Source organism: Carya illinoinensis, chromosome 15, assembly GCF_018687715.1.
Source record: "Carya illinoinensis cultivar Pawnee chromosome 15, C.illinoinensisPawnee_v1, whole genome shotgun sequence".
Lineage (NCBI taxonomy): Eukaryota > Viridiplantae > Streptophyta > Magnoliopsida > Fagales > Juglandaceae > Carya > Carya illinoinensis.
In genome coordinates, this window is record NC_056766.1 from 21,964,967 (window position 1) to 21,979,493 (window position 14,527).

A 14,527-nucleotide genomic window follows, 5' to 3' on the forward strand; every position below is an offset into this window, starting at 1 on the left:
GGCTATGGTAGTGGCGCTACCCGACGGCGAGATGGTGTGGTGTTCCAAGGTTGCTTTGGGATGCCCGTTAAATTTTGAGGGAAGGTTTTTGGACGCTGATCTGGTGGTATTCAAGCTGTTGGGTTTCGATATCATCCTCGGGATGGATTGGCTATACCGATATTCTGCGACTATTAATTGCAGAAGTCGGACAATTAGCTTTCAGCTTCCGGATGGTGATTGTCTGGAATTTGCGGGGAGTAGATTAAAAGAAAAGCCGATGATTATATCGGCGATACAGGCAAGAAGAGAGATTGCATGGGGAGCGGATGCATTCTTGGTCCAGATGGTGTCCACGCCGTCTGAGAAGAAGTCCTTGGCAGACATTCCAGTTGTGGAAGAGTTCCCCGATGTGTTTGTGGATGACTTGCCCGGACTACCCCCCGTGCGAGAGATGGAGTTTGTTATAGACTTGGAACCTGGAGCGGCTCCTGTGCATAAGGCTCCTTACCGCATGGCACCGGCTGAATTGAAAGAGTTGAAGACTCAGTTGCAAGAATTAGTAGAGAAGGGGTTTATTCAGCCTAGTACGTCGCCGTGGGGTGCTCCAGTTTTATTTGTTAAAAAGAAAGATGGAACCCTTCGTATGTGCATTGACTATAGGGAGTTGAACAAGGTGACCATCAAAAATAAATATCCTCTCCCGCGGATAGATGATTTATTTGACCAACTTCAGGGGGCAGCGGTGTTCTCTAAAATTGATCTGAGGTCGGGATACTACCAGCTGAGAATCAGAGAGCAGGATGTGCCGAAAACTGCCTTCAGGTCGAGGTATGGACACTATGAATTTAAGGTGATGCCGTTTGGGCTAGCTAATGCTCCTGCCGTTTTCATGGATTTGATGAATCGGGTGTTCCAACCTTATCTGGATTCCTTCGTGGTAGTATTTATTGATGATATACTGATTTATTCCCGAGATATTGAAGAGCATGTGTATCATCTTAGTCTGGTACTTGAGAAATTGAGAGAGCACCAGTTGTACGCCAAGCTCAGCAAGTGTGAGTTCTGGTTGGAAGAAGTTAAATTTCTTGGGCATGTAATTTCCCAGGGTGGAGTGGCAGTTGATCCCAGTAAGGTAGAAGCCATTTTGTCATGGCCACGCCCAACTATAGTACGCGAGATCAGGAGTTTCTTGGGGCTCGCCGGTTACTACCGAAGGTTTGTAGAGGGTTTTGCTCGCTTATCCGGACCTCTCACAGCTTTGACTCGGAAGAATACAGAATTTGTTTGGTCAGAGAAATGTGAGAGAAGCTTCCAGGAATTGAAGAACAGGTTGACGACGGCACCAGTGTTAGCACTCCCAGAACCGCATAAGCCGTTTGTAGTCTTCAGTGATGCGTCTAAGTTCGGTTTGGGTTGTGTCCTTATGCAGGAAGGACGGGTTGTAGCCTATGCATCTCGTCAGCTTAAGGACCATGAGAAGAATTATCCGACGCATGATCTAGAGTTGGCTGCGATTGTTTTTGCACTCAAGATCTGGCGGCATTTCTTGTATGGGGAAGCTTGTGAGGTATTTACTGATCATAAGAGCTTGAAGCATTTGTTTTCCCAGAAAAATTTGAATATGAGGCAGAGGCGTTGGCTAGAGCTAATCAGTGACTATCAGTGTGAGATCAAGTACCACCCGGGGAAGGCTAACATAGTTGCTGATGCTTTGAGCCGGAAGTCTCATTTGGAGGATGAAGCCGAACCGTCAGAAATGGATTCGTTACTTTATGGGATGAGAAGGCTCCTTATAGAGAGTTCGCAGCAAGTAGAGATTTTGTCTTCGGTTCTGGACATTCGGGTAATAGATTTTGAAGAATTGAAAGCTCTCCAAAGAAAGGATCAGAAGCTGCTGAACATCAGGAAAAGAGTCCGAAAATCTCGAGGGCCGTTGCACTATAGCATGGATAGTGATGGAATACTTCGGTTCCGAGATCGCAGAGTGATCCCAAAGGACTCAGATTTCAAGGAACGGATCATGGCGGAAGCTCATGCGGCCCCGTATTCAGTTCATCCCGGCAGTACAAAGATGTATCGAGACTTGAAGAAAATTTACTGGTGGGATGGAATGAAGAAGGACGTTGCCTTATATGTGGAGAAATGCCACACGTGTCGTCAGGTAAAGGCCGAGCATCAGAGACCTGCAGGTATGCTCCAACCCCTCCCTATTCCTGAGTGGAAGTGGGATGACATCACGATGGATTTCGTAGTGGGTTTGCCGAGAACACCTAGTGGGAAGAACTCTGTTTGGGTGATCGTGGACCGGTTAACGAAGAGTGCTCATTTTCTGCCTGTTAACAACACCGACTCTTTGGGTGAGTTGACCCGTTTGTATGTTAAGGAGATAGTGAGGCTACACGGCATACCAAAGAGTATAGTGTTGGATCGGGACCCGAGGTTCACATCGCAGTTCTGGAAGAGTCTGCAGGCAGCTTTGGGTACTAAGTTGAAGTTCAGCACTGCTTATCACCCGCAGACAGACGGCCAGTCAGAGCGCACCATACAGACCCTGGAAGACATGTTGCGAGCATGTGCCCTGGAATTCCAAGGGAGTTGGGAAAATCATTTGCCGCTCATTGAGTTTGCCTACAATAACAGCTACCATGCGACTATTCAGATGGCTCCCTATGAAGCTCTTTATGGAAGAAAGTGTAGGTCGCCCTTGTGTTGGGATGAAGTTGGGGAGAGTAGAATTATTGGACCCGAAATAATTCAAGAAATGCAAAGCCAAGTCCGGATCATTAGAGATATAATGGCGGCAGCTCAGAGTCGCCAGAAAAGCTACGCTGATACCAGGAGGAGAGAATTGTCATTTGAAGTTGGTGATTGGGTTTATCTTAAAGTCTCTCCCATGAGAGGTGTTAAGCGTTTTGGTAAGAAAAGGAAACTAGATCCGAGGTACGTCGGCCCTTTTCAGATTCTGGAGAGAGTAGGGTCCGTTGCCTATAGAGTTGCTTTGCCGGATTATTTTGGGGATGTTCATGATGTCTTCCACGTATCATCCCTGAAGAAGAGCTTTGGACAGCAAGAGCCACGCTTCGTCGACCCAACGAGTATTCAGTTGCAACCGGATCTCACTTACGAGGTTGTTCCGTCGCAGATTTTGGATTGGAAGAAGCAACAATTGAGGTCCAAAACGATACCGTTGGTTAAAGTGGCTTGGGGAGATCCGTTAGCTCAAGACTTCTCTTGGGAGCGAGCAGCGGACATGAGGGAGCAGTACCCGTATCTGTTCGAATGATGAAGGTATGCATTTTAATCTTGATCTCTGTTAGTTTGTGAGCATTTATGTGGCTTGCTTTAAGTTGGTAGTTGATTTGCAATTTCGAGGACGAAATTGTGTTTAAGGAGGGGAGGATGTGATGACCCGCTTTTAAGTGTATTTTCGCTGAAATAATTGTTTCTATTTTAATTAATACATCAGATATTTTATTTTATTTTAGCTGCGGTTTTAAGGTCGGTTTTTAATTTATTTTAATTTATTTGAGGTTGTGTTTTATTTCTTTTAGTTGTTTTTGTGGTTTTAATCTTTTTGGCGGTTTGTTTCTTTTCCCGGAATGAGGACTGGACCTCATTTCTTTTCACATCTTTTTTTTCTTTTTCTCTTTTTCCTTTTTTCTTTTTCCCTTCTTTTCTTTTTTCTTCTTTTTCTTTTTTTTCTCTTTCTTTTCTCTCTCCTCTCTCCCCCGACTCGGACCCCCCCCCCGTGCACTCTCTCTCTTCTCTCTCTCTCCCTCACGCCGGCGTCAACCTTCCCCAGCCCCTACCGCCGCCGTCCGGCCACCGTTCGGCCTCCCACCGGTCCCATTCTCTTCCTCTCCTTCCGGTCTACCTTCCCTCCAAAACCCACCCCCAACCGGCCGGCCATTTGGCCGGAAAAAGCCCAACAAGCACCCACGGTTTTCACTCCGATCCGCCGCCGTCGCTCCACCTCCGGCCACCATTTCTTCACCACTTCATCACCGGTCCCTTGCCGTCCTAACCCACCCATTTCCGGCCTCCATCGACCACCGGAGCAGCTCCCACGAGCTTGTTTTCCGATTTGCCATTTTCGGCCATTTCCGGCCATTCCGCCGCCACCCACGGCCGTCCGTCACTTCCAATAGCTTCACAACCACCTCTAGACCATTCCCTATCAATCCCGTGTCCTAGTTTGTCCCCGTTCAAAAGTGGGTTTTTCGGACCCACGGCCACAGTGAATTTTCACTGTGACGTTGCTGTTTTTCCGCCGCTTGCAACGCCGCTTGTTTTCTAAAATTGCCGTATAGCGCTGTAAGTATTTTCCAAACCCTACTTTCAGATTTAAATATATATTGCTCATTCCATAAATATCTGTTGTTGGTTGTTGATTCCGGACTGAGTCCGAGGAGTTTCGGGGGTCGGATGGATGGAGGACGGAGTTACTTGTTTTATTGATTTATATTGTTGGATTATTTTAATATGCATTGATTTGGCATTTCATGGTGCGTGCACGTGTGTTTATGGGATTGTGTGAAAAGCCTGTGTATTGGTGTGACTGGTTTTACGGGTGCGTGTGTATCACGAGCCCAAGCCGGGATGGGTTATTATCTCGGTGGAGCTCCTCTGGTCACTCGGGAGCGGAATAAACTGAGTGATGTCCCCTGAGTTATCGAGAGAGATGACGGGAGCGGGACTAGGGGATGCTTGGCTACGAACGTGCCGGGCATGGAACCGGGCATCGCCCTACTCACCGACTCCGTGGCCCTTTGCTGGCGAGGGCTAGAGGATGCTTGGCTACGCACGCGCGGGGCGCGGAACTGGGCATCGCTTGTTAGGTGTCACATGCGTGGTGGTACTCTGCGGTGTGACACTGGAGCCAGGGTGTGCGGATGACCCCTAGGGGAGGTCATGGTGCATACGGGTTAAAATTGGATAATGGTTTATGAGGCCAAATGTGACTTTTGGCGTGGGCCAGATGGACTTCTGGTGAGATATTGGGCCGGATGGACTTCCGGCGAGATATTGGGCCAAATGTGACTTTTGGCATGTTTTTCGGAAAGGATATGTTTTTGGGTCATATGGGTTTTTGGCGTGTGTGGAAAACTGGTGATTTTGGGCTTTGTGCATTGGGCATGTTTCATGCATCTTGTTTGAGTTATATGTGTTTTTATCTGGTAGTGTTTGGGGTTTTACTTACCTGCGGAACCATTTGTGGTTCCGTAGCTTTTGGTGCAGGAGTTGAGGAGGAGGAGGAAGAGGCTGAGCCCGAGGATGCGGCTCCGCCGGGTTGCTGATGTTATCTTTTTATTTGTTTAAAACTGCATTTGTGTTTTGTAATATTTTATCTATGTATGTTTTAAACAGCTTGTATTACGTTAAGAAAAATTCTGGTACTTAGTTATGACTTTCTTATCCGCTGCGTGTCTCTCTGTACACAATTGCTGCCTTGCACACACTCGGCACCCGTCGATGGAATGGTGACCCGGGGTGTCACCATCCGGACGTCTCAATTTCCCCGTGTTCGGGCGTGGGGATTTTGGGGGCATCACACACATTAAACACACCAGTAATTAAGAAAATTGTCTATTTACCTACTAAACATAAAAACTTATATTAAAGATATTTATATTTCTTTATTTTTTTAATATTTATAATAAATAATACCATGACTTAGATAACATAACAAATGTAAGGATATTCTTGTTGGTCTCTTTAAATTTATTTTTAATAAAATTTTGACAAAAAACTTATATAGATAATGCTAAATAATATCCATATAATATTTCTCATATGCTCATTTTTTTTTAAAAAAAATAAAAGTATATTTTACTATTATAAAAATAATTTTTTATGTGAGTCATAAATTTACATATATTTTTTTTAAAATTACTTAAGATTTGCACGCTTACAACTAGAACTGCTAATATATTTTTGAAGTTATATAGAATTGCTAATATAATGTCGTTACATTTGTTATGTTATCTAATTCATGGTATGTAATATATTATTTATTATAAATATTAAAAAAAAAACAAATATAAATATCTTTAAAATTAGTTTTTATGTTTAATAGGTAAATAGACGACATTTTTTAATTACTGGTGTGTTAAATGTGTAAGTGGCAGCGTGGAGGATTTGATTTGACTAAAATGAGTGGCATGGTGTGCCATTGGGGAAAAAAATTGTAAAGAAATAAAGAAAAATTCTAGGAATTTGATTTGTTGATCAACATGTAATATTGGCTGTTTTTTTTTTTTTTTTTGAAAGGAAGATGTAACTTTCATTCATTGAAACAAGTTTTGAATACAAGGGGGACAATCCCCCAGCAAAATACATTCATCTAGATGTGACAGAGCATGCTTGGCCAAACCATGAGCAACGCCATTGCCTCTCCTTGGTACATGTCTAATGGACTAGCTACTGAACTTGGAAAGAAGAAGTTTTATGTCTCTGACCATAAGGCCAACTGAAGACCACTCTTCTGTCTGCTGCACTGCCTTGACTATTCCCAACGAATCACCTTCCAACACAATGTGAGTGAGACCCAGATCAGCACAGAGTGAAGTAGCTCGAAGAACAGCAGCTGCCTCCCCGAGTATGGGATCCGGGAGCGTGGCCTTGCATGCCCACAAAGTAGCTCCCAGAAGGCCCTTGGAGTCTCTGATGACAACCCCAAGTCCCACCCTTGAGTTAGTCTTATCTACAACAACATCCCAGTTTGCTTTGAGCACTCCTAGAGGGGGAGGTGTCCACGTTTGAGGGCTCAGATCTTGTTTTGGCTGCTTAACAACTCTTTGCTCAGCTTCTGATCTAATTAGTGCCACTTCTGCTTGGATCTTTTTGGAGAGCCTAGCAGGTGAAGAGAATGAATCCTCAAACACTAGGCAATTTCTTCGATGCCACAACAGTTTGGCTCTTACTGCCATCTCACACAATACTTCAAAGGGAAACTTATCAAGCATAGATTCAAGAAGCTCTCTGAAAGACTCAGCAAAACTACTCATCTTCTGTAATTGTCTCGAGTCTAAATACCATACGTCTTGGGCTGACTTGCATGACCAAAGAGCATGGGAGACTGTCTCATAACAGATAAGCAGTTGTGTTGATGAATGCCAAGAACAAATGTATCATGATCAATAGAAACATGAGAGGGAAAAGAAATTATACCAGCCATGTTGGAGTGTGCAATAGGGGAAGGAATGTTCTCAATGGACAATTTTTTAGGTTGAGTAGTGGTCTGAACCGAAACTGAGTCATTAGATTTGAGTTGAGACATCTGTCCATTGATTAGAGCCATGAGTTTCTGAATTTGATTTTGGGTTAGGTTCAACTGAGGATTCTCCTGTAGTCCCTATTCCAAAGCTTGAGAGAAAACCTGATTTGCTGAACGTGTGGAAGAAAAATTTCCACACGTTCAGCAAATCAGGTTTGTGCATACAAACACGCTCGCACACACACATACACTTACATACATACATATACATACATACATACAACATATATACATACATCTGTGCATACATACTTACACACACACATGCATACATACATCCATACATATATGCATACACACACATACACAGATGAACATATACATACATTCATACACTCACAAACATATATAGACTCTTGGATACACATACACACACATACACAAACATACATATATAAATACATGTGCATATACACACATACACATATACATATGGATGCATGATTGAGTTTGAAGAGGAGGAAATTAGAGTAAAGGTAATGATCTTAAAAATATTTGAGTTATTGTTATATTTTTTTGGTTCACTTTTTATGGATAACATGACTTATTTTTTTGTTTTTTTTAAGTTTCAGACAAATAGTCGAGGCTTTTTGGTTTCTCTGTCTTCTTCATTTGCTTCTTTTGCCGTCTCATGTTATCATCTCTTCTGCACTATTACTACTTAAGGTATATCCTCCGTCCCGGACAAATTTAACTTAGTAGTTTATTCTAGTTCATTTCAAATTTTAATACCATAGTTAACTGTTTTAATTCTTTAAATTTTTTACAATAATTCAAATGATTGAAACTTTAATGAGATTTATATTATCAATTAATCTGAAACATTAAATTTAATTGTTTCACTTACAAAAGAAGTATTTTTTTATATTGTTTATTATATTATAATTAATAGATATTATCTTATAACAGGTTTTTTATATTAATAGATGTTATGTTTTCAAGGCGTTGAGGCAATTTAATCGCAAAAGCTTTGGATAGTAGAACGAAAGGCGATATCTTTATATATTTCAATCAACTCAACTATGCATTGCAAGGTTAGTAGTTACTTACGATTTATTTACTTTTTTCTATTTTGCTACACATATTTTGGTACTCGCATCTAATTCAATTCTTAAGTTTCATACTAACGATATTTTAAAATAAATGAAACGAATGTCATTTACAACAGAAAGACGATTGCTGCGGAATGAATGACTCATCCAAGGTTAGTAAATTAATCACTCTCTTAGACTTTTGTATTCCATAAACGATACACACACAAATACATAAACACAAACATACACATACATACAAACACGCTCGCACACACACATACACTTACATACATACATATACATACATACATACATACAAACAACATATATAAATACATCTGTGCATACACACTTACACACACATGCATACATACATCCATACATATATGCATACACACACATACACAGATGAACATATACATACATTCATACACGCACAAACATACATAGACTCTTGGATACACATACACACACATACACAAACATAAATATATAAATACATGTGCATATATACACACATACACATATACATATGGATGCGTGATTGAGTTTGAAGAGGAGGAAATTAGAGTAAAGGTAATGATCTTAAAAATATTTGAGTTATTGTTATATTTTTTTTGTTCACTTTTTATGGAAAACATGACTTATTTTTTTGTTTTTTTTAAGTTTCAGACAAATAGTCGAGGCTTTTTGGTTTGACTGTCTTCTTCATTTGCTTCTTTTGCCGTCTCATGTTATCATCTCTTCTGCACTATTACTACTTAAGGTATATCCTCCGTCCCGGAAAAATTTAACTTAGTAGTTTATTCTAGTTCATTTCAAATTTTTTTACCGTAGTTAACTATTTTGATTCTTTAAACTTTTTACAATAATTCAAATGATTGAAGCTTTAATGAGATTTATATTATCAATTAATCTGAAACATTAAATTTAATTGTTTGACTTACAAAAGAAGTATTTTTTTATATTGTTTATTATATTATAATTAATAGATATTATCTTATAACAGGTTTTCTATATTAATAGATGTTATTTTTTCAAGGCGTTGAGGCAATTTAATCGCAAAAGCTTTGGATAGCAGAACGAAAGACGATATCTTTATATACTTCAATCAACTCAACTATGCATTGCAAGGTTAGTAGTTACTTACGATTCATTTACTTTTTTCTATTTTGCTACACATATTTTGGTACTCTCATCTAATTCAATTCTTAAGTTTCATACTAACGATATTTTAAAATGAATGAAACGAATGTCATTTACAACAGAAAGACGATTGCTACGGAATGAATAACTCATCGAAGGTTAGTAAATTAATCACTCTCTTAGGCTTTTGTATTCCATAAACGATACACACACAAATACATAAACACAAACATACACATATACATACAAACACGCGCGCACACAGACCTACACTTACATACATACATACATACATACATACATACATACATACATACATACAAATTTAACTTAGTAGTTTATTCTAGTTCATTTCAAATTTTTTTACCCTAGTTAACTATTTTTATTCTTTAAATTTTTTACAATAATTCAAATGATTGAAGCTTTAATGAGATTTATATTATCAATTAATCTGAAACATTAAATTTAATTGTTTCACTTACAAAAGAAGCACTTTTTTATATTGTTTATTATATTAGAATTAATAGATATTATCTTATTACCAAGTTTTTTATATTAATAGATGTTATTTTTTCAAGGCGTTGAGGCAATTTAATCGCAAAAGCTTTGGATAGCAGAACGAAAGGCGGTGTCTATATATATTTCAATCAACTGAACTTTGCATCGCAAGGTTAGTAGTTACTTACGATTTTTTTACTTTGTTCTATCTTGCTACACATATTTTTGTACTCCCATCTAATTCAATTCTTAAGTTTCATACTAACGATATTTTTAAATGAATGAAACGAATGTCATTTACAACAGAAAGACGATTGCTGCGGAATGAATGACTCATCCAAGGTTAGTAAATTAATCACTCTCTTAAACTTTTGTATTCCATAAACGATACACACACAAATACATAAACACAGACATACACATATACATACAACCACGCGCGCGCACTGTGATGACCCGTTTTGAGTGTATTTTCGCTGAAATATTTGTTTTTATTTTAATTAATATATTAGCTATTTATTTTAATTTATTCGCGTTTTTTAAAATTGGTTTTCAATTTAATTTAGTTTATTTGATGTTGTGTTTTATTTTGTTGTTTTGTGTTGTTTAATCTTTTTGGCGGGTTAGTTTTGCTTCCCGGAATGAGGATTGGACCTCATCTTTTCGCTACATCTTTTCCCTTTTTCCTTTCTTTTTCTTTTTCCTTTTTCTTTTTTTTTTCTTCTTCTTTCTTTTTTTTCCTTTCTTTTTTTTCTTCCCTCTTTTTCTCTCTCCCCGATCGGCTCCCCCCCCCGAGCTCTCTCTCTCTCCTCCCTCTCCCCCCCGCGTCGTCCCTCTCTCTCCTCCAGCCCAACGCCGTCCGGCCACCAACCGGACCCCCACCGGTCCCATTTTCTTCCCCTCCCTCCGGTGCACCTCCCCACCGAAAACCACCCCCAACCGGGCGGCCATTTGGCCGGAAAAAGCCCAACAAGCACCCACGGATTTCACTCCGATCCGCCGCCGTCGCTCCACCATTTCTTCACCACTTCATCACCGGCCTCTTGCCGTCCTAACCCACCCATTTCCGGCCTCCATCGACCACCGGAGCAGCTCCCACGAGCTTGTTTTCCGATTTGCTCTTTTTGGCCATTTCCGGCCATTCCGCCGCCACCCACGGCCGTCCGTCACTTCCAATAGCTTCACAACCACCTCTAGACCATTCCCTATCAATCTCGTGTCCTAGTTTGTCCCCGTTCAAAAGTGGGTTTTTCAGACCCACGGCCACAGTGAATTTTCACTGTGACGTTGCTGTTTTTCCGCCGTTTGCAACGCCGCTTGTTTTCTAAAATTGCCATATAGCGCTGTAAGTATTTTCTAAACCCTATTTTCAGATTTTAATATATATTGCTCATTCAATTGTTTTATTTATTTAGTTATTTATTTATTTATTTATTTGTTGTTGGTTGTTGATTCCGGACTGAGTCCGAGGAGTTTCGGGGGTCGGATGGATTGAGGACGGAGTGTTTGTTTGGTTGGTTGTGATTGGTTGGTTTGGTTGTGCCGTGCGGTGTGTGTTGCATTTTATTTGTGTGCATGTGCTTTTTGTTTTATTTGTGTATTCATGTTTATCGGCGTTTTTGGGTGTTTGGATGCGTGTGTCTCACGAGCCCAAGCCGGGATGGGTTATTATCACGGTGGAGCTCCTCTGGTCACTCGGGAGCGGTCAAAACTGAGTGACGTCCCCTGAGTTGTCGTCTGGGCGCTGACGAGTTCGGTACTAGAGGATGGGTCTAGCCCGGTACGTGCTTGGCACGAGTCTAGGCATCGCTCTATTCACCGACTCCGAGGCCCTTCGCGATGACGGGAGCAGTATTAGAGGATGGGTCTAGCCCGGTACATGCTTGGCACGAGTCTAGGCATCGCTCTACTCACTGACTCCGGGAGCGGAAATTAGAGGATGGGTCTAGCCCGGTACGCGCTGAGCGCGAGTCTAGGCATCGCTCTATTCACCGACTCCGTGGCCCTTCACTGGCGAGGGCTAGAGGATGGCCTGGCCCGGTACGTGCTTGGCACGAGTCTGGGCATCGCTCGTTTAGGTGTCGCATGCGTAGCCGTTCTCTACGGTGTGGCACTGAGCCAGGGTGTGCGGATGATCCCTAGGGGAGATCATGGTGCATACGTAGCGGTTTTGTGTTGTGGTTTTTCGGATATGATCCATTTTCTGGGAAAATGGTGGCTTGGGCCATTATCGGGGATAATGGCGAGGATTGGCTTTATGGATGTTTTGTGGGCTAAATGGGTTTTTGGCGTGCGTGGAAAAAATGTGTTTTGCGGGGCATGTGTTTTGGTTGATCTTGCATTCTTGTTGTTTGGGTTATATGTATTTTCATCTGGTAGTGTTTGGGTCATACTTACCTGCGGAACCTTTCTTGGTTCCGTAGCTTTTGGTGCAGAGTTCGAGGACGAGGACGAGGAGGCTGAGCCCGAGGATGCGGCTCCGCCGGGTTGCTGATGCTATGTTTATATTTGTTTTATATCTGTCTTTGAGGTTTTTGTAATATTTTATTTAAGTATGTTTTAAACAGCTTGTATTACATTAAGAAAAAAATTTCTGGTACTTATTTATTGACTTACTTCTCGCTGCGTTTGTCTTGTGCACTTTGTCGCTCTTGCACACACTTGGCACCCGTCGTTAGGATGGTGGTCCGGGTTGTCAACATCCGGACGTCTCGATTTCCCTGTGTTTGGGCGTGGGGATTTGGGGGCGTCACACGCACACACATACACTTACATACATACAACATATATACATACATCTGTACATACATACATCCATACAAACATGCATACATACATCCATACATATATGCATACACACACATACACAGATGAACATATACATACATTCATACACGCACAAACATACACATACACACACAGACACAAACATACATATATAAATACATGTGCATATACACACATACACATATACATATGGATGCGTGATTGAGTTTGAAGAAGAGGAAATTGGAGTAAAGGTAATGATCTTAAAAATATTTGAGTTATTGTTATATTTTTTTGGTTCACTTTTTCTGGTAAACATGACATATTTTTTTGTTTTTTTTTAAGTTTCAGACAAATAGTCGAGGCTTTTTGGTTTCTCTGTCTTCTTCATTTGCTTCTTTTGCCGTCTCATGTTATCATCTCTTCTGCACTATTACTATTTAAGGTATATCCTCCGTCCCGGACAAATTTAACTTAGTAGTTTATTCTAGTTCATTTCAAATTTTTTTACCATAGTTAACTATTTTTATTCTTTAAATTTTTTACAATAATTCAAATGATTGAAACTTTAATGAGATTTATATTATCAATTAATCTGAAACATTAAATTTAATTGTTTCACTTACAAAAGAAGCACTTTTTTATATTGTTTATTATATTAGAATTTATAGATATTATCCTATAACAAGTTTTTTATATTAATATGTTATTTTTTCATGGCGTTGAGGCAATTTAATCGCAAAAGCTTTGGATAGCAGAACGAAAGGCGATATCTTTTTATATTTCAATCAACTCAACTACGCATTGCAGGGTCAGTAGTTACTTATGATTTATTTACTTTTTTCTATTTTGCTACACATATTTTGGTACTCTCATCTAATTCAATTATTAAGTTTCATATTAACGATATTTTAAAATGAATGAAACGAATGTCATTTACAACAGAAAGACGATTGCTGCGGAATGAGTGACTCATCCAAGGTTAGTAAATTAATCACTCTCTTAGACTTTTGTATTCCATAAACGATACACACACAAATACATAAACACAAACAAACACATATACATACAAACACGGTCACACACACACATACACTTACATACATACATACATACATACATAGATACATACATACAACATATATACATACATCTGTGCATACATACTTACACACACACATGCATACATCCATACATATATGCATACACACACAAACACAGATGAACATATACATACATTCATACACGCACAAACATACATAGACTCTTGCATACACATACACACACATACACAAACATACATATATAAATACATGTGCATATACACACATACACATATACATACGGATGCGTGATTGAGTTTGAAGAGGAGGAAATTGGAGTAAAGGTAATGATCTTAAAAATATTTGAGTTATTGTTATATTTTTTTGGTTCACTTTTTATAGAAAACATGACTTATTTTTTTGTATTTTTTAAGTTTCAGACAAATAGTCGAGGCTTTTTGGTTTCTCTGTCTTCTTCATTTCCTTCTTTTGCCCGTCTCATGTTATCATCTCTTCTGCACTGTTACTACTTAAGGTATATCCTCCGTCACAGACAAATTTAACTTAGTAGTTTATTCTAGTTCATTTCAAATTTTAATACCATTGTTAACTGTTTTAATTCTTTAAATTTTTTACAATAATTCAAATGATTGAAATTTCAATGAGATTTATATTATCAATTAATCTGAAACATTAAATTTAATTGTTTCACTTACAAAAGAAGCACTTTTTTATATTGTTTACTATATTAGAATTAATAGATATTATCTTATAACAAGTTT

At 39.6% G+C, this 14,527-nt stretch overlaps 1 protein-coding gene across 1 annotated transcript; it reads right to left on the bottom strand.

The window, feature by feature from the left end:
- Positions 1 to 6,398: 6,398 nt before the first annotated feature.
- LOC122296750 lies at positions 6,399 to 6,989 on the bottom strand. Its single transcript, XM_043106546.1, has one exon. It carries the CDS (start codon positions 6,987 to 6,989, stop codon positions 6,399 to 6,401), a length of 591 nt encoding a protein of 196 aa, XP_042962480.1.
- Between the last annotated feature and the right edge of the window lie 7,538 nt (positions 6,990 to 14,527).